Genomic DNA, 22,428 nt, shown 5'->3' on the forward strand with positions numbered 1-22,428 from the left:
TAATCGTCAAAATGAAAGTGCTCTCTCTCTCTCTCTCTCTCTCTCTCTCTCTCTCTTGTATCCTTCTCTTTCCGTTCTTCTCTTACTTTTCAATTCTCGCGCTTCAATTAACGTTTGTGTGTCTGTTTATGCTAATAACTTTGAGTTAGAATTTCTCATGAGCGGGTGCTCAGATTTTCTTTGCACTATGTTTCACCTTTGGTGGATTTTCTTATACGTAAATATTTCATAAAATCCTCTTAGCTTGACCATCTCTTCCCGAAAGTTCTTATTCATGTTGTAAATTCATTTAAAAATCAGTTCAATTATGAAAAAATCGAATCCAAAACACAGCAAATATAAAGTGTCAATGGTGAGATAAATACATGCGGATGAACTTTCATCGTTCTTGTGACTGTGGATTGAATCGGCATACCAGCAAGATAATTATGGGAATAGTTTTTGTGGAAAGAAAATAAATTAACTAATCATACTCATAATTATCAACGTTACAATCTAAAAAAGTAATCTGAAATAAAGAGATTAATATGAATTTCGTTTATTGTTAAACTGGTTAGATTAAATTTATCTCTTAATCTTGATTGTGATTGAAATGCATTATAAAGACAATGAAGTTAACCATCATTATTTCAGTTGAATCAGAGATCGATTAAGTCTAAATCAGTTTGAATTTCAATCTAGTTGAAGTGAAAATGTTCATTAAACTTATTGTCCTTTGTTTACTTCCAGTGTCAATCTTTGGTGCTGTTAAATGGCAAGACTGTGGTCAAGAGGATCGGTCACTTGTTTTCAAAAAGTTGAACTTCGCCACTGAAAAAATAACCATCGATGGTAAAAATCCTCTGAAAGCTGAAGTTGACTTCGACCTTCTCAATCCGATTGATGATAATGTCCAAATGGACGCGATTCTTAGTCGGCGATTCACAGTTTGGGGTTTCAGTCAAAGTATCACAATTCCTTGTTTCAATGACGCCGGAAGTTGTTCCGGTCAATTCTGTTATTTTGTTCAATCTTATTATAAACTTGCTCGAGTGTTGGCTGAACAACTTCATGTACCTTTCGATTGTCATATGCAACCAACAACCTATGCAGGTAACATTTCATACCCTGTACCACCGACCGCTTTCGAGAATGTACCATCAATCATTGCGAATGCTATTTCCGTAAGTATTACTATCATAACCTATTATCCAATCATATGAAAAGGTTCTTACCGATTCTTGACAATTTCCAGGGAACTTATGAACTTTCAGTTCGATGGACATCTGATGACCATGAGATCGGCTGCTTATCCGTCGTTGCTGATTTGGAAATCGACCTTGAATGAAATTTTTTTTCCACAATAATAGTTGATAAAAGTTTCTAGTCTAATTAAATTATCGTTACAATAAAAAATAATCTAGAAAACAATTAAATAAATTATCATTAATTTGCTGTGGAAAATTAGAGTACTTGAAAAGCTCAAAGTAATAAAGTCTAATTGTTATAACATTGAAATCACAATCAAATTAATTGATAAACAATGAAAATTGTGATCAAAGATTGATACTTTATCACTTGGAATAACAATTAAATTAATATATCTCATGATTCTGATTGAAGGTTAGTTTGATTGTTGCATATGATTTTTCATCAATCAATTGTCAATTTAATCAACAAGAAACTCAATACCTAAAGTAACAATGATAGAAAAAGAAATTAAATTAATGTAAAAGTTTTTCAATTGACAAAAAGTTTCGACTTTTTTTGTTCGAATAAACAAAAAAACATTTAATTTAATTGCTCATATCACTTTCGACTTCGACAAGTTTAACAGAGTTTAATACAGTTAATGTCCATTAGAACACAATATTTACAGTCTATGGAAGATAATAAGAAGAAGATATATTGAAAGATAAGAATATATTCAATTTGGATAAAAGATAAACTCTCAACTGTAACGAAATGGATAATCCACTTGAAGAAGAGAAAAAAAATATATATTATATTTTATTAGAACAGAGAATATTATCATTGTTATCACATTTTCTTATCCGTTGATATGAACGGAAAAGACCATAAGAGAGTCAGAGAAAAGTATATGAGGTCAATCTTATAACAAAGTTTCGAGATGAAAAGGAAACTTGTCTTCTTGAGGCTTCGAAAAGGACACAAAAGGTACACAGAGTAAAAGTCCGAGAAAAAAAAGTAAATCACATCAAAGCAGAGAATAAGAAGAAAAATAAAGATAAATATACCTAAACCAATGGACTTTATCATTAAGCAATATAACATTGTAATTCTCTAGCAAGTTAACTGAGTCAGTGAATCTCTCTCTCTCTCTCTCTCTCTCTCTCTGTCTATGGTTTATAAACATTTATCATAGCCCAAGAAAAGTATTCAAAGTTTGCAAGGTAGAAAAAGTTTTAGATTTTAGCCTTTATGTTGTATTATAAACAGAAAATGCTGGATAAGCGTAACAGAAGACATTATTTCTGTCCCATTATCTTCCTATTTCCACTTTACCCTCTTTGTTATCATATAAACATTAGGGGCTTCTCTCTCTCTCTCTCTCTCTCTCTCGTCATCATCAGCATCTTCATCTTGTTCATCTTAAATCACCCCCTTTTGTTGTATATCCTCGACACCTTTTCCGGCTAAACCAATTTCTTTATAATAGTGATAATAATAATGATAAATGTACATTGTCCTTGTAATTTACCTTTCAAATATGACGAACAGGTAAGTTAGCAAGAAAAAGAAAGAAAAATAGAAAGGGAGAGAAAATTGTCACTTGAATTGCGAAAAAAAAAGTCTACGAACTGTCACACATTCAACTTTAATCTGTGGTTTTAAATGACTCTCTCAAAGAAAATGTACCGTTGTAAAGTGCGACACTGTATCTATGGAACCACTTAGAACTCATTTGATGTGACATTTTTTCCGAGTCCATGAAATAAATTTCCGTCGAGATTCAATAAAATTTGTTTAATCGCCAATCAACTGATTAGTTTTAACTTTTAAAATCTTCCGATAATCAGAACTTTTCAGTTAATTTCGTGTTTCATTTGATTGGAATTACGTTTTTTACCAAACAATTTGCTCTTATCGATTTTGGTTCGGTTGTATTTCCTTTTTATCCTGAGACAGTAAATGAATCATATTGTAATTATCAACTAATTAGCCGATAACTTTAATTGTTACCTGAACGAATCGTAATCAAACATTTTAAAAGAAAAAGAAATGGATCAAATTGGTCGAAACACGAATGTCGCGATGGTACAAAAGATCCTTGCGCCAACTTGAGTAGCTCAAGTACTTTGATATTTGATTTTTCGAACCATTGATAACCTTTTCTCGAATTTCCTTTATCAGTTCCAACCATTAGCTTCTTCACTCTTTATTTCTCTTCATATATTCTAATAGAAAAATTATTTCCACCTCCTTCTCCTTCACTATTTCTTGTTCCTCTCTTACCAACTCAACATTTCCTCCTTGTACTTCCTGTATCATCATCTTCCTCCTTCTCCTCCATTCCTGCAGAAATTACCACCTCTCTCTTTTCATCCTCATCTTTTCATGTCTCAGGCCTGATCCTTTTCAATGTTCAAATTTCTTTCTCCTTATTAATTTACTTATTTCTTTTCCGTTTCGAGTTTAAAAGTGTATTGAATGAACAAAAAGCCCAAGGAAAATAAAAGAAAAAGTAAAAACGGAAAGACCTGAAAATGAATATGAAGAAAAATGATCAACTTACCCAAGTATCTAAAAGAGCAAATATTTTGATGGAAACACTTTTATCCTTCATTCGACTTTCGAACTAATAAAAAAGTTCTAAAGTGGTAATTTGACGAAACAATTTCAATATTTATTCTATTAAAAGACATTGATGATCAAATAGTTAATCATTATACGAACATTTAGATTAATGGTCAAGTTAACTGTCCAAACTTTGTCTAATTGTAAGCTGATGATTTTTATTTGTGATTGATCATTACCCTGATTATTTAGTAACTAATCAGTCATGATTAGTTTAAATGTTGAAATTATGTAAAACATTATATGGGATCGGTAAGATAGCCCAGTGTCCAGTTTATCTTGGTCACTTTGAGGCCCAAGTGACCAATGGTCAGAAGGCCTCAAACTGAATGTTATGTTTTATTTATCATTGTTTTTATCTCATCGGCACATAGACACGGGTCAAGATGATGACCAAGCCCAAATAACCATCTTCAATGAGCCTTAAGCTCAACTGACCCTCAACTCACTAAGTGCCAAGCCCATTGACTGCTTATCAAAGATGAGCATCAGAAGCATTTAATAGTTAGACTCAACTCGATAATCAGTCTCTATTAAAATTAAGATTGATTTGTCAGTAGAATTGTCAACTTTGTATTTAACTTACAAGTTAGTTTTGTTTTCTATTCAATTTATTGATAATTTTCATTTAACATTTAAAATTTACAATAAAATCTCAATGATTAGAGATGAGGATGAATATGTTTACATTAGGATAATAAAGTTTCAAAGTCAAAAATATCATCGGGATCACATTTGATTGTGTCTATTGTTGTGTCATGAAGGGAGTAAGGTGACATTTCTGAAGGTGCCAACGATTTGGGTGATAACATTGAACATGGTGAATGCTGTTGGTACTGTTGTTGATGGTGTTGGTGTTGTTGTTGGTTGATTATGATTGAATGTTGCTGTTGATTCTGATACTGATGAATTGAATTCATCAGATGATGTTGACCATTAATTGGACTAAGTTGGTCTTGATAGTTATTGGGTTGGTGTTGATGGTGATGTTGAATTGTCGTTGGTGAACATTTAATCATTTCTAATGATTGGATTTGAGGTAGTTGATTTAATTGTTGTTGTTGATGGTATTGAATTGGATGAGAGGATTGATGTTGATGTTGATGTTGATGGTGTTGATGATCAGGTAATTGAGATTGTGTTGAGATTTGGAGCAAAGGTTGTGATTGATTATGATTCAGTTCTTGTTGCTGATGAAGATGTTGCTGTTGGTGATTTTGGTGGCTCTGATGATTCTGATGCAGTTGATGTTGATGTTGATGATAATTAAAATTAACTGGTGTTACTGAAATTGTTGTTGTTGTTTTACAAGATGATGATGATGATGAGGATGCGATTGATGTTTGAACTATTGGTGAAGATGCTAAAGTGAGAGATGGTGATGAAGATGAGGGAGGAGAAGAAGTTGAAATTGATCCGATATAATTTTGATAATTCTGATTCTGTTGGTGATGATTTTGTTGCTGTTGACGATTCTGATGCTGAGAATCATGATGATGAGAATGATGATGATGAGAATGGCGTAAAGGTGACGAATCAACAGGATAATGAGGTGATAATGATTGATCAGGGGGAGAAGAAGATGATGAAGAAGAAGAGGAAGATGATAATGATGAATTACTATTGGGTGAACATAATAACGTGCTGATTGGATTCATATTTTCATCAGGCTCTTTTTTCATGACAACATCACTAAAGATCAAATTGGAGATGCAGGGAAAATAACAGGAGAGAAAATAAAAAAATTCGAAAAAAAGAAAAAAAACAAGCAAAGGTGAGTTTCCAAATAATAAACACAAAAAGGATAAATTTATGCAAACTAATCAATGAAAGAAAATCAATTGAGATGCAAAGAGAAAGAGAGAGAAAGTTAATTCTTACCTTGAAGAGATCGATGAATTGGATTGAATCGAAAGTGGTGATATCGATGAAAGTACTGAACTAAATGCTTCCAATGAACTTGTGTCTCCTTTCAAGAGTAACTGAAGTCGACGAATGTAATTAGCTGCTTCTCGAAGTGTTTCCACTTTGGACATTTTCTTGTTCTTATTTTGTTTCTCTTTAGGAATATGATCACGAAGAGTATTGAATCCAAGGTTTACCATTTTAACTCGATTACGTTCACGTTCATTACGACGAGCGACAGCAAATGGAGCGATGGTCGATGAGGAAGATGAAGATGAGGACGAGGACGAGGAAGAAGACGAAGATGCTATCGAGCTTGCTGATGATGTTGACGATGATGAACATGAATAAGATGGAACAAGTGATCGAGATTTGGGTGGAGTTGATGAAGATTTAATTGAGCTTCCGATTCGCTTGCGTTTAACTCCCGAAATTGTTGATGGTTTTTTATCTTCTGTCACAATAACAGTTATCATTGATGTTTGATATCCGATTGCTGTTGTGGCCATTTTAGTTTACAGATGAGAAACGATTGCAGGTAAAGTCGAAGGCGAAAACAATTTTCAAAACTTAAGGGAAAAAACTTTTCGAGGAAAAAAAGTTATTACAATTTATAATGTTCTATGTTCATGTAACAATAACATAGTACCTAAGTTTTGGCAATGAAAAAGTTATATCTTCGCTGTAACATCGAAATGTGACTCTTCATAGAAAAAAAACGTTCTAAAGGCGGAGATTACCTAGGAAATGGGAGCCAGAGAGAGAGAGAGAGAGAGAGAGAGAGAGAGAGAGAGAGAGAGAGCAAGAAGTGAATTTGCTTGATCAAAGTCTCTGATTTTAAAAGACAATTTTTACTCTTCAATTTCTGAGAATCCGATGAACATGCAAGCGAAAACTGATTGACATGATTAAACCTTTGATGATTAATCTCATTGGTATGAATTCAACCAAATAATTAATTGTTGTTTGATTATCTAAATATTGAAATGAGCAAAACTTAATCAAATTATTAACAATCGATAAACATCAAATTGATATTGAGATTTTTTCTACTCAAATGAATTACCAATACAATTAACAAGATGATTTACACAAATTGAATTGTAATTTACCTGTGAAAATAATCTGTGTCTTTATTTAAATGCCTTTGGGTGAATTGTAATTGTTTACCTGGTCTCATTTCAATGGTAAATCTGAATGAAAAATAATCCATAAGAAAATGTATCTTTATAATAAGACTCAATGTAAATAATGATTACCTTTATTGTTCAATGGAAGGTAGTTATTAGTTGGTCAATTGTGTAAATTAATAATAATGATAATAATGAGATCCAATGACTTGACCAATGGTCTAAATACAAACAGTAAATATGAGTATTAATGTGAATTTGAGGTGTTGGAGGAAAAGATTTAAATGTTAATAGTTTTAACATGAATTTCTTGACCAACGGTCAAGGGGAAATATGAAAAGAGAAAAGAGAAGAACAAAAAAATGGAATAGAAAAGTAAATATTAAAAGTGTGGTTACAAAGGTAAAAGGTGAGAGAGATAGAGAGAAAAGTTCGGACTTACAATGTTCTTAACGATAAGATCCCTTTTGTCAAAGGTCAAAGACGAAAGCGACTTTGTGGGTGCTTGTGATTCTAAGGGCAAGTAAATGTAATGGCAGTTAAATGGCGACTTGAGACTATCATGAAAGGCGTGAATCAGATGAGAAAAAAGAGAGAGAGAAAAGAGAGAGGGTAAGGTAGAAGAAAGAAAGAAGAAGGTGGAGGAAGATGAAGAAAAGGAGGAGATGATGAAGGATAAATAGGAGGAGTGAAAGAGTTGGAATAGAATGAAGAACAAGATCAAATCTCTTCTTCTTCTTTTATTTTCTGTCAAAGAAAATTCATTGAATGGACAATAGATGGACTATGTCTCAATTTCAATTCGAAAGAAAGAAAAAAACAAGAAACTTTTCCATCCACTGACCACCCTCACCTTCCATTCAATCGTTTCTTTCATTCATTTCTCCTCTGAAAAGAAAACCAAAGGTAAACAACATGAAATAGAATAAAAAAAATACCTATGGAAATAAAAAGAAAACTTTTCTCTCAACTTCTCTTCTTCTCATTTACATGTATCATATTCACAATTAAATGTTATCATAAATTGTCCATGATCCTTATGGAGTAAAAGTAGTTATTACAATCGGGATAATAATAAGTTATCACCATTGGAAAGAAACAATCTAAATAATTTTCCTTTGTCGATTCTTAAAATTAATGATATGAGAAAAAAATTCAACAAATCCAAAGGTAAATCTATCGAGTTGATCACAATCAGTTATTCTCAAACTTGATTCGATCATAAACCTTACAAATTTTTCGTCAACCTAATTGGATTTTTTTCGTTCCTATTTGGTTTGACAAAACGCGTGTTTATTTACATATTAAACTTTGTTAATTGTCATCACCGTACAACCTTTTCCACCACTATAATTAACATCTCAAAGAAAAGTTAATTACAACTGTTAAGTAACAACATTTACAATCAATTAAGTTGATTTGTCAATAAGAGAAACGGTAGTGACAACGCCCAAAGGGCTAATTTGTTGTTTCATCGTTACACTTGGATTCACGTGTTAAGATACTACCGCACGTCCGTACGTTTACCGATCGCGTGCCAATTTATTTTGTAGCGAAAAATTTTCGACATTATTTTCATTTTATCATAAGGCAATTAAATAGGATGCTAATGTGCTGAGTGGGTGAAACAATTGAGTAAACATTCAAATTGTTACAAAAGAAAAACAAAAACAAAACTCTCTCTCTCTCTCCACAATAATTAAACAACAACAATCAAAACTAATTGAAATGATTAATGAAAAATATTTTCTGCTTATTATTTATCTTTGAAATTTTATCTTCTAATAGCAAAACATTGGCACGTTGTTGAAACATCTCATTATTTTTCTGGGGTAAATGTTGATTACCTTGATAATTACAGGGTGCAGACAATTGAGTTAATATATTTTTCAAATATTCTCATTCCAATGAAATAATAACATTGAAATGGATTGAAAAAGCTAAAGGTAATCCCTTAGCTCGTTAACACGTTAGATTATTTCAATTATCAGTTAACAATCAGGTAAAAGGTGAAAGGTAAAATCCAAGGACAGAGAGAGCAAAGAATGATATTAATTGTTTATATTTCTACTGATTGTCATTAATTAACGGTTGATTGTTTGGCGATTCTAGTGTAATTATCGGCGATGATAAGTAAGTGTTGATCCATTGGCTCGATACTTAAATCAATTGATGATTGCTGAAGAAATTGGTTAACGTTATTATCCAATGTAATTGTTGAAAGTTGTGATTAATTGTTGATTAAATCAACTGATTTTTTTGCTTCTCTTTTTTACTAAATTCGTTGAGCTTTTACCTTTGATCTTATTGCGATTTCTTTGTGTCACTTGCGTCAAAGTTTCTCACCTGTTGACCATTAAATTTGCTAATCAAGGTAGAAATCAGAAAATCAATTCTAATTAACAATCTAATCAATTAACGAAATTATTGAACATTGAATTTGCTTTCAATGATCATTAAACAATCAATCGATTGATCAATTAGCTTCAAGATCGCACCTTAATTTATGATTAACTTATTCTCGCTATTTAATTATCGAAATCATTTCAATTGAAAAATGATTAAGATGATGATAAAATTAACTTATAAAAAGTCGGACAATTAAACGTGTATGCAACCAAATTGAGTGAAATTAGAGTTTAATTAATGTCTTAATTATCACTTTTGTCAACAATTAGATAAACATTATCATCATCATCGTTTATATTTACATTGAATTGGATTATTTTACTTTTCGTTGCAGGTAAAACATTCAAACTAATTGTTAATTTTCAACTAATTACAAAGCAATTTAACTAAATTATATTTATATCAATCTACATTAACACTGTCATTAACAGCTCCATTTACAATCATCGTAATTACAAGTCAACAATTAAATTGAGTTGAAATTTAATTTCATATCTAATTTATCATTACAATCAAATCTCATCAATGTTTCCAACCAAACAAAACAATCAACAAACTTTAAATTGTTGTAATATTTAAATTCAATTTATGACTATTTTATTATTAATTGTTGTTTGGATGTTTCTTCATGTATTAATTATGACCATCTAAATTGACTAAATCAGTAATTGATTAACTAGCAAATGATCATCATTAATGATTTAAAGTCCTTTTTAATTTACTTCGGATTCAAGTTAATTGTTGAGGTTTGTTAACTTTTCAAATGAATATAATATCTAATTGTTGGTTTCTTTGATTGTGATTATAATTTGGGGACAATTTAATGATTATCTTAATTGTGACTGACAATTAAACCTCACCCAAAAATATCAATTGAAACACCTAATCACTAATTAGTAATTGGATTTTTATTATAATTTTTAATTGTAGATCTAAATTGAGTTGATTAATTCATTAAATCACAAACTCTTAATATTAAAATGATGAAACAATTAACTGAATTACTTTCAACAAACATTAAGTAAATTGCTCAAGGGCAAATGACAATTATTGATTGTGTTGAAAAAGGGTTGTGACAATTTCATTTAATGTCAAGTTAATTGTCAACTAGTTAACTGATCATTTAGTATTTAATTGTATCACAATGTAAGGGAAACGCTTCGATCGGCTTCTTTCCCCCTTAATTATTTCTCTCCATCAACAATCAATTAATTATTATTTATTTATCCCGCTTAATCTCTGTAACCAATCATCTCTTTCTTTACATAAATACCTATGCTATTTCCTTTTCCACATCAGTTGAAAATAGTTGTTACTACTCATCTTTATGTTAATCTCTCAATCAGGTTATGTTAATGTCTAACCTTTAACTTATCAAGTTAACTCTCTTCCCAATCTCTCAACTTCTTTCCATGTTATAAATCTCAAAGTGTTACTTCAATAAACAATTTCCTAATTAACTAAATCGTTACTCAATTGCTCTTGCTAATTAGCTAAGAGGATATTAGGTAATTTACTTTAAACCCTCTCACTAATTGCTAGGATTGCAGTTCGATCATTTCGGTGCATTTTTGTAAGGGTGCCTGTACCTCATCCCCGTGAATTAATTAGACCGTACAAATGGTGGAGATCCCTCATTACTTAAACGAGTAATAACTTCAGAGAGTAGTGGTAATCATTATCTTGTCTGAAGGTAATCGTGAAAAGTGTGTTCCTTTTACACGTGTTACTAGCTCTGAGTGTGTTCTTTCCCTATGTGTGCTTTTTAGCAACAATTAGTAACAATTTAACAAAGTGGAGCTTTCGTCCTCATCTTCAATAGAATCAAAATTCTTCACATCATTCGATTCGAGAATTTATTCATCATTAAGAACAGCATTTTCTGTTCCAAACCTCAACACATCTTTAGTTGAATTTTTTCACGAAAACAAAAGAGTTAACGTGCACGATTGGACATTCAGTGATTCAATCATGTCTGAAGAAACAATTACGGTTGGCGCTTATATCAACGACGAGAATAATCGTCAAAAGCTCTGTGAAATTTATGGACTTAAATATTCAGTCCAAGGTAAAGCCTATGTCACCAAGGTCATTCGCGAGGATGACACAGCCTTTATTTGTGGTTCCTTTTATCCTATTCATCACCCATCGATAAAAATCATCAATTCGACCCTAAATTCCTCGATTGCCCTGAAATTCACCACCGATTGAGAAGCGCTGGTATTACCGAAGAGATCTTCGAAAATTAATCAAAGAGTCATCGATGAAGGTAAAATCTCTCTGAAGATTATCTAAAGAACTTGAGTTCACATCTATGCAAATCAGAAGGTATTTTGAGTGTTTCCCTCAGAATGATGATCATGATGAAGCTTTAGTCGATGACATTGTCAATGACGAGCCTCATGATTATCATTCTCCACTAAATAACCACAAACAGAAAACCAACCTCAGACTCCAATCAATTCCAATCAAATGTTTAATTTCACTCCTCAATTTTTCAGCAAATGTTCAGATCTAATTCACCATCGATTCTTGATGGATTTAAATTCAAATCAGTAATTGAAGAATACATTGAAAAGGGTCACTGACTTTTGCCAATGGTTAAACAAACTAGAGAGAAGTTTCTCTTCTAGAATTATCTGATCACCTTGCTATTAAAACTCTCTGTGCACAAGTAACCGATGATATTCATAAAGCTATTGATGAAATTCTCAGAAACAATCCTAACATTTCTTTTGCTAATTTAGTTAAACGTGTTCGTGAAAGCTTCGTAGCGAAGAAAGTAGCTGAAGCGACTGAAAATTGTTCAATAAGAAATTCACGAAAGGCATCAATCAAGTGATTATGTCTTCGAATTAACAGAAGCAGCTAGGTTAGTGATACCTAAGATTCCAGATAAAGGAATCATCTTTTTAATTCTCCATTTGCTTCCAAATGAATTGAGCTTCTCTTTGAGACACAATTCAAATGTAAACACGTTGGATAAATTAACTAAATTTTTAATCATTTATAGCAATAAGATAAAGGATAGCTCTTGCGATGAAAATTATGTTCCGAGTCCAACTAATCGTCGACAGAATCAAGGTAACAATAACAATAGAAAATCCAATGGATTTAACTCCAATTTCACTCCCAGTAAAGATAATTCTAATCGATCCCAGCGATCAAATCAATCCAATTCACCTAATTCTAGAGGTAAATCTCTGTCGTACAATCAAGATCAGAACAGTTCATCATCACCTAATAATTCAAGATCGTCTAGAGGTCGATCAAGTAATTATAGAGGACGAGGAAGGTCAAACAATCAGCAATCTAATCGACCTCCAAATCAACAGTCAAATCAGCAACAATCCACAAATTACAGTAACAATGAGAATAACAATAACAGTAACACAAGCAATAATAGTAATTATTGTTCTTTATGTACTAGTTACGGTCATTCGACAGCAAATTGTCAGGCTAGAGTAGCCGCTGAAAATTCAACAAATTGTATGATACAAGCTGTCAACAATCAAATCAATATGAGACAAGTAACAATTAACATTGATCACCATGAAATAGCCAATATTGAAGCTCTTCTTGATTCCGGCTCAGGCTCAACTTTCATGCGAAAAGATTTAGCAATTAGATTGCAAATTCCTATTTATCAGAGTCACCATGAGTTTCTAGGGTTGTCAGGAAGAAATAAACCTGTGAGAGCGGTAGGTGTTACACAATTGGTTTTTAAAGTAGAAAATCCAATCAAATTGGATCCATTAAGAGTTTTGTCCTTGAGGTTACCATTTGAAATGATACTTGGTAAAAATTTCTGGTTCTGGTCTAACACAGCACTGGAAGCTGACCCGGTGAAAGGTTGGAAACCAACCAGATCTGGTAAAAATCTCAGAATTACTCTGAAGATTCCCGGACCTGAATGTTTTCATCACCTTTTCACAACTCAATTCCCAAGAATCTATGGACCCGCCCGTAATTACCCACCTAACTGCAGACAAATTCGCTCACAGTCCACAACTTCGACCTCACATTCAACCTCAAACTCACCTTCACAACAAAATCAATCAACTACAAATCATCAACAAATAAATCATTCAACAATTAATCAACAATCATCACCTTCCAGCTACAATCAACCTACAAGTCACAATCATCCAAATCAATTTAATCATCAACAATTAAATTCTTCTTCTTCTTCAACTTTTAATCACAATTTAATCTTTCCACATCAATCAACTTTTAATCAATCGCCTTATAATCAGCAATCAATTAATTTTAATCAACAATCAAGCCATTTTAATCAGCATGATAATCATGTCCTCCTTTCAGATGAACAATATCTTCATGAAATTAAAAAAGCCAAATTAGACACAAGACGAGATGAATTTCCTTCGGAAATTTCAAATTTACAATCAACATTAATTAAAGGCATCTCATCAAATTTAAATCAGCATCAAAAATCAACAATGGTTGATTTTCTTAACAAATTTAAATCGGTTTTCTCAACTCACAAATACGACCTGGGTTGTATTCCAGCCAAACAGTCAATATTAAAATCGATATTGGAAGTCATTCTATTCCAAAATGTAACCCTTATCGACTTGGTCCAAAGAAGAGGGAAATTCTGGACAAGAAGATAACTGAACTAATTCAGAACAACATCATTGAACCATCTAATTCCTGTGGTGGTTCCCCTGCATTTCTAGTCGAAAACCTGGTGGTAAAGACTATCGTTTGGTTACATCATTTAAAGAACTGAATTCTATCATGAAAACAAGAAGCTATCAATGCCAAACATTGATGATCATATTCAAGCTTTGGCAGGCTATGAATATTTCATCACCATCGATTTTGCTCAAGGTTTCATCAAATCAATTAAATCCTTCGGAAAGAAAAAGTCGCTCTTGTTACCGAAATGGGTAAATTTCAATATGTGAGATTACCCATGGGATTAGCTGATTCCCTGCCTACTTTCAACAATTCGTAAATTCTGTCTTTGGCAATCTTCTCTACAAATTGTTTATATATATTGATGACATCGTCATTTTGGAAAAACGTTTGATGAATTAATCGCAAATGCTAATTCCGTTTTTCCGGATAAAAGATATTGGTTTAAAGTTCAGCCTGATAAGTGTAAATGGGGACATAAAGTAAAATTCTTAGGTCATATTATCAGCGGAAATTCAGTTCCTTGGATCCTGAGAAAATCCAGCGCCTTAAGGAATTTCAACCTCCCAAAATGTCAAGGGACTTCAAAGTCAACTGGGACTTTTCAATTATCTATCAAAATTTATCCCTAATTACTCAACTGTTGCTTCGATTCTGTTCGAGTTATGTTCTAAGAAGAACAAAGGTAAATTCTATTGGGATAAACATCATCAAAAGGCTTGGCAACACATCAAAGATTCATTGATAAAAGATTGTTTACTTTCTCAATTCAAACCTGAAGCTCAACATAAATTGATGGTTGATGCTTCATCTATTGCTGTTGGCGGGATTCTCCTTCAATTAGAAAACAATGAATGGAGAGCAGTTTCTTATTTTGGACAGAAACTTGCAAAATATCAACTGGCTTATACGATAACGGAGAAAGAGTGTTTGGCCGTTATCGTTGCAGTTAATAAATATTCTCATTATCTAAGTGGAAAAAGTTTCACGATCGTTTCCGATCATTGTGCACTTTGTGCTTTACCGAAAATTAATTTTAAATGTGCACGATTGCACCGATGGGCCTCACTAATGTCACAATACGACTACAAGATCGAGTATAGTAAAGGAGATACTCATCCAGCTGATTGCTTCTCACGTTCAAGTGAATGGCGCCATAAGAAAATCGGTGAAATAAATGAAGAAGACTATTACAAATATCTATTATTTGCTTTTGAGGAAAATTGTCAAGTGATGTACAACGATTGTCATCAATCTCCTCACAATTTAATTCATAATTCTAACTGGATGGATAGGGATGATTCATTAATCAAAAATTTCGATTGTGACGACATTGAAATGATTAAGGATGAAAATAAACATCAATGGATTTTATTTTCGAAACAATTATGGAAGAAATTGAGAGAAAATGGGACAACCTGAGATTATTGACGATAAATTAGTTTCTAAATTTATCGCAACTGGTGATCAAAAATTCAAAGTTGATGATGATTTTAACGATTCGAGCGAAATTAAAAAGCATCAATCGAAAGACAATTATGTCAAACAAACAATTCGACAGCTATCAAAAGGTTATCTAACCAAGCATTTTGTCATGAAGCATGGGCTTCTTCAAAGAAAATTAACTAATAACAATTTGGCAATTGTTCTTCCTGCTTCTCTACAAGAAAAAGTTTTTAGTGCTTTGCACACGGAATCAATCGGAGGTCATTTTGGGTATAAATCTACTTCGAAACGAATGAAAGAACTATTCTGGTTTCCTCAAATGGACGAATGGTTAAAATCGAAAATTGCTAATTGCGATACTTGTTTATCTTTTAAACATCCCACAACAAACAATCATCGACCTCATCAAATGCCGATTCCAACTCAACCATTAGAACGATTACAAATCGACATCGTCGGAAAATTTCATCCGTCATCTCAAAGAAATGAATATTTATTCACAGCTGTCGACTATTTCACTAAATATGTATTCGCTCAACCTTACAGGAATCAAAAGGAGAACGAAGCAATTAAGTTTGTTAAATATATTATTCAATTTATCGGGCATCCTAAAGTTATTCAAGTGGATAATGGACCCTGTTTTAGATCAAATGGATTTAAAGAATTTTGTGAGCAACAAAAAATTAAATTACAATTTACAACTCCTTATCGACCTCAATCGAACGGATTGATCGAAAGGTTAAACGGTATTTTGGGAAACCGTATCAACATGTTTACAGTTATACCAAAAGATTGGGACAAGTGGATAACTGAACATGTTCTAAGTTACAATTCTGCTCATTCAGAAAATTTACAAACTTCTCCTTATTATCTGTTGTTTGGAAAATTACCAAACACTCCGCTACTCAATGAATTAGAAATTCAGCCTACGCAATCAAATCATGAGGAACTTCAACAATTAAGAAATGATCATTATCAGAGAATGATCGCTAATCAACAGAATCGACTTGATTTAATTGAACCTCAACCTTTACCATTTAAAGTAGGTGACAGAGTTAAAGTTTCTGTTAAAATTCAGAACAAATTAAGAGGAAAGAAATTAACTGCTCCTTACAAAGGAGATTATATTGTTATTGAAACTTATGATTCTGCGGCCTTAATTGTGGGACTAAAAGGTCCAGCATTTAAAGTTAATTATGAAAATTTAAAACTAGCAGGTGAAAGATCTGAGATAACTGATTTAACTGATCAATCAGCTGATGTTTTGACAACATCAGAAAACACAGAATAAGTTAATTGTTCAATTAATTGTCACAATTAACTTAAGTGAACTTCCTATCAGTATCAAACATTTCTTCTTTCTAATCATCAGAAATTAAAATTTTAATTTCTGCTTTCATTCAATCTCACTTTCTCCTCTCATAATTAAAAGATAGATATTCCCTTTCATTACATTGATAACCAAAGTAAATTACCCTAATTATCAATGTTCAGATAGCAGTGGTCACAAATTAGATTTGATCAAAAAGTAAATTACCCTTTGATCAATCAGTCACAAAAATTTAAATTTAATTCAGTTCAGAGTAAATTACCCTGATATCTGACTGATTAATTTAAATTTCAATGAATCAATTAATTGATTCAAAACCTTTTACCAATCCCTTGATTTGTTGTTTTTCTTTCTCCTCCTTTGGTGGAATAAATCAAACTTCGCCATTGATAATCAATCAGATCCATTGAGATAATTCCCTTTAACGAAACAAAATAGAAAAATTAATTAATTTAAATGATAATTAAAAAGAAAATTAGGAAAATTTGATTTAAGTAACACTTGGATCATTGATTCGATTTTAATTAGAAAGAAAATCATCTTTCAGATGATAGTCTCGAGCTAATCTTCGCTGAGATTAAGATTTTAATTAACCAACAAATCAATTGTTTTAACTAATCAAATTGACCACAAGTATCCAAAGTAAATTACCCTGGTCCTTGTGTCCAGTAATATTGATACATTTAACAATTTCGCTATCTAATCTAAATCTATCTTCTCTCTTTCGTTCTCTCATTCTTAATATTTATTAATCAATTGATTATCTCTCTCCTTCTTAATTAGAAGAATCTTGTTTACCAAAGTAAATTACCCTAGTAAACAAGTTAATGATTTCGATCAATGATCATAAGTTTAAACAAATCAAATTTCTGAGAGCAATTTAAATTCAATTGAAACAATAGAGACAAGAGATTTTGACCATTTGGTCAATTCAAAATTAAAAAGATCAACTTATCTTTTACTTTCCTCCATTTTGGTTCCCACGATAAGAAAAATTCGTCACCAACATGAAAACAAAAAGAAACAAAGAAAGCATTTAATTCATATTCAATTTTAAATTAAGATTTCAAATTAATCTAAATACATTAATTACCTTTTTCTGTCGATTCTCCTTCTCTAATTAATCAATTAGTTCCTCGTAATTAAAACAATTACCTTTAAAATAGAAGAAAAGAAAAAGCTTTAGTATTGTAAACGGTCAAAGTAAATTACCCTGAACCGAAATTACAAACACCAAATTCTGATTGATTAATCAACGTAATTAATGGGAAACAATCAATTGATTAACTCACAAAAGTAAATTACCCTTGTTAAGTTGATCAAATTAATCAAATTTAAACAATTAAAACAAAAGAAATTACAAATTTCAACTTACCTTCTGATGCATATGTGAACGGGGTTCCAATTGAAAATTTCTCACGGAGATTCTGAAAAAACTATTCAGTCGATTTTCATGATTAAAACACCATCAGAATAAGCACATCTTAAATATCAAAATTGATATAAATTAACAATTTAAAAAATTAATTAACTAATTAATTAAATTAATTAATTAAGAGAAGAGACAAAAGTAAATTACCCTTGACTCTTCAATTAACCAACAGATTGCGCTTGCGCACAAACAAGTTCTCTTTCTCTTTCTCTGTCTTTTCCGTTTCCCTCCAAAAGAAAATTCTATTCTATTTTTCTCCTTTCTTTTCTCTTTCTTTTCTGTCTATTTCTCTGTCTAAAAAGACAATGTCCATTTTTCTATTCTCTTTAAGGAAGAAGAGTTAAAAATGTTAATTTCTTCAAAGTGTCAACATGTTTTCACTTTCTCTTTGTTTCTTCAATCAAATCAACAATTAATTAATTATTTTTTCGTTTAATTTAGTAAGTTAAAGGTAGATATTAGGGTAATTTACTCTAAACTACCTTAACTTAAACAAAATTAATTCAATTTAAATTAGTTTAATTAGAAAGTGTGACCAAAGTAAATTACCCTGGTCAACACGTTGTCTTAAAGTGATGTGTGTTAATTTTTGATTTGATTTCTCTTCAATCTTCCTTCATTTTCTTGAAGAAAATGCAACAATTAGTTAATTGTTTCAACAAAATCTCAACAATAATCAACAATTAGATTAAATTGTAAATTTTTTTCCTTTTCCATTCCTTTCCCAACAATAACCTTCGCTCAAAGTCAAAGTAGATATTGGGGTAATTTACTTCAAACTACTTTGTTAACTCTTATCCTATCCCAGTTAATTGTTAAATTAGGGTAATTTACTTTATACAACAATTAACTTTTTCCTCAATCCAATCCTTTAATTGTCAACCACAAATAAAGTGCAAGTGTTAATTACCTGTGAACCCTTGGTGACATTCGTTGGATTCGTGCTGTTAAATTTTGGATAAATTTAAATGGATAAAATGGATAAGCAGTTGTCATCAGAAATGGAAACTGATGAAGGTAATGAAAATATTGGAGGTAATGAATTTATAAAGGAGTTGGATGGTGAACAATTCAAGAAATTCATCAAATTAAAAGTTCTAAAAGTTTACGGTGAAATAACTGAACGTCAATTCTCAGTTTCATTCGATAAGGTATCAGTTCAACCCGGATTTACAGTGGATAAGGTCAGTGGTGATCAACGATCTTACATTTGTATTCTATGTGATCAAATAGCACGAGTTCCGATGAAATGTATGGACTGTACCTTCTTCTATTGTCGTACCTGTGTTTTTTTCATATTCTTTCTCAAGCAATTAAAAATCAACCTCTTACCAAGAATATTAATGAAGAAAAAATGGGAAATAAGCAATTTCTATGTCAATTTAATATTTGCGGAGATAATGGATTCTCCAAATTCGAGCCTTTAGCCGAAGACGAACGACAATTAATCACCAGTTATAAAGTAAATTGTATATATTCAAATTGTAAAGAAAATGGTGATTACGTTACAATTAGTAACCATTGTAAAAATTGTAAACAATCAAACAACAAATTTAAATTCGATTGTTCCAATGTGGCCGATACTTTTCTTCTCGACGATGAAACAATTAATGAAAATCCGAGCGATTTATATTTCATCGATCAAATTGGTCAAGAAAATTTCACCGAAGAAGATATTCAAGCTGCTTTTAAAGAGCAAGCAAATTCATCATTGAGAAATTTATTCAGTGATCCTGAACAATCAACATTATCAGATTCATCATCATCATCTAAACGCTCATCTGATACCGAATCAAATATTCCATCGAAAAAGAAATTAACTCCTTCCGAATATCTTCAAAGAAAATCTAAATCTAAAATTCAAAAACAAGTAGAACAATTAACAATTAATCAACAATCAATTTCACCAACTCCTTCATCTTCAACTACAACTACAACTACAGCCTCAACAATTAAAGAACCAATTTCAGCAGCAGATCTTTTCATTCAGCCGACTTCATTTGAATTATTATTAGAAAAATTAGGTTCACCTTTACCTGTTATTACTCCTTCATCAGATAAACAAAAAACTCCCAAAGAAACTGAAACAATTAAACAGATTAATTCATCTCCTTCCGCATCACCAACTCATGAACCAGAGATACCATGGGATATAATTGAAGCATCAAGAGCATTAAAATCTCAAGCTAATCAACGTCGTCGTGCCAATAAAAATGCTCGAAAACGAGGTGAATTAACTCCCGTAATTCCACCTCCCAAACCTTTTACCTTCCAACGTCCAAGGGAAGAAGATTGTGTTGATTGGAATGAACCTCCTCCACAACAACAATTGAAGATTTCAAGTGAAAATCTAACGACAATTATTGAACGAATTCCTGATTCAGTTCCTTCAACTCCAAAGTCAACTCCCGATCCAACTCCTTCAGATCCTCGAACCCGCCGATCTATTCCTTCGTTAAGCCTCTCATCATCTCAAGAATCTACTTCATCAGCTGTTCCTTCAACTTCATCGTCTCAACCATCTCCTTCTCCATGTTCATCTCAACAATCACCAAATTCAGATGATATCATTTTCAATTTCAGTTCAGCCGAAAAATATCAACCGATCACTCAAGCTACCCCAGCGCATACGCCTGAAACTGAAGCTGAACTTGTTAAACGCCGTAAATCCCGATTATTATATCGACGAAAAAATTCAAAAGCATTTAACAAACAAAAAAATCAAAGGAGACAAAAGCTTTATAAAAATGTTATATTAGCTAAATCAATCCCTTCATTACCACTAATGATTCCTCCTGAACATTTCTCGAAGCAAATTGCTTCTGCAGTTGGAAAAATCAAATATTATGGTTTCAAAGTTTGTGCAATCGATATTGAGAAACAAACTATTGTAATGAAGGATGGAAGTTTTAAAAATGTTCCAGTATGGATTTCGATTGTCGACCAGTGCAATAATATTATCTACAACTCATTCATTCGTCATCCAGCAGCAGCTAATTGGGATATGCAAACAGCTTTTCATGGCTTAAAATACGAAGATGTTCGATTCGCACCGTTATTTGTAAAAGTTCGAGATGAAGTTTTAAAAGTTCTAAGGAAATATGATCGAATCATTCTCTGTGGTCACATTGCCGATCTTTCTGATCTCTACTTAACTCCACGTGATCATTATTATTTATTACCTCGAATCGTTGACATTTCTCTTTATTATAATTGTCGAGTTAAAACAAAAGAAGCTCTTGGCCTAAAATATTGTGCCTTCGTTTTATTTGGAAAAATCTTTCAAGAAAAACTCCACTCCCCAATTATCGATGCAGCTTTTACCCTTTGGCTCTATTTAATCGATATGCCTCGAATTGAAGCAACATTAATTGAATTATACAAAACCAAACCTCGTTTTACTAAAACTGGTTATCGAGGATACAATTGGCCTCTTAATTTCAATATGGGTGGACTTTTAAAAGATGTTCTTAAACAAATTACCGATTGGCCTGATGCTCTTAAAACAAATCCAAAACTCCCAAGAAAAGTACAAGAATCTCAGAAAATTGAACAAAAATTTTATCCTGAAGATTTCATTGATGGAGAACCTGATCATAAACGACCGTTACCTTATAAGCATATCAGAAGCCTTTTCTACGCTTACGAACGTCGTTAAGCCTATTTAAAGGTCATAATCGACGCTTTGAACGGGGGCTCTGTAAGGGAAACGCTTCGATCGGCTTCTTTCCCCCTTAATTATTTCTCTCCATCAACAATCAATTAATTATTATATTTGTTTATCCCGCTTAATCTCTGTAACCAATCATCTCTTTCTTTACCTGCATAAATACCTATGCTATTTCCTTTTCCACATCAGTTGAAAATAGTTGTTACTACTCATCTTTATGTTAATCTCTCAATCAGGTTATGTTAATGTCTAACCTTTAACTTACTCAAGTTAACTCTCTCTTCCCCAATCTCTCAACTTCCGTTTCCATGTTATAAATCTCAAAGTGTTACTTACTTCAATAAACAATTTCCTAATTAACTAAATCGTTACTCAATTGCTCTTGCTAATTAGCTAAGAGGGATATTAGGGTAATTTACTTTAAACCCTCTCACTAATTGCTAGGATTGCAGTTCGATCATTTCGGTGCATTTTTGTAAGGGTGCCTGTACCTCATCCCCGTGAATTAATTAGACCTTACAACAATAATAAAACTTGATGATGAGGTTAATTATTGTTACTCGTTGATGATTATATGTTTCCAATGTTAACTGATGTCAATCAAATTTGATTGTTGTTATTAATTGACACAATTAAGGAGCAGTTT

At 32.0% G+C, this 22,428-nt stretch overlaps 2 protein-coding genes across 2 annotated transcripts; one reads left to right on the forward strand and one right to left on the reverse strand.

Moving 5' to 3' along the window:
• The first annotated feature begins 615 nt into the window (after nt 1-615).
• LOC128385807 (uncharacterized) lies at nt 616-1,497 on the forward strand. The gene is made up of 2 exons (XM_053344729.1): nt 616-1,163; nt 1,235-1,497. The coding sequence occupies exons 1-2, from the start codon at nt 693-695 to the stop codon at nt 1,325-1,327; spliced, it is 564 nt and encodes a 187-aa protein (XP_053200704.1). The 5' UTR covers nt 616-692; the 3' UTR covers nt 1,328-1,497.
• Nucleotides 1,498-4,369: 2,872 nt separating this feature from the next.
• On the reverse strand, nt 4,370-6,401 carry LOC128385658 (uncharacterized protein DDB_G0271670-like). The gene is made up of 2 exons (XM_053344545.1): nt 5,680-6,401; nt 4,370-5,490 (listed from the first exon to the last, which is right to left on the reverse strand). The coding sequence occupies exons 1-2, from the start codon at nt 6,210-6,212 to the stop codon at nt 4,488-4,490; spliced, it is 1,536 nt and encodes a 511-aa protein (XP_053200520.1). The 5' UTR covers nt 6,213-6,401; the 3' UTR covers nt 4,370-4,487.
• Nucleotides 6,402-22,428: the final 16,027 nt, after the last annotated feature.

Source organism: Panonychus citri, unplaced genomic scaffold (genome assembly GCF_014898815.1).
Source record: "Panonychus citri isolate SS breed McGregor unplaced genomic scaffold, ASM1489881v1 Contig00050, whole genome shotgun sequence".
Lineage (NCBI taxonomy): Eukaryota > Metazoa > Arthropoda > Arachnida > Trombidiformes > Tetranychidae > Panonychus > Panonychus citri.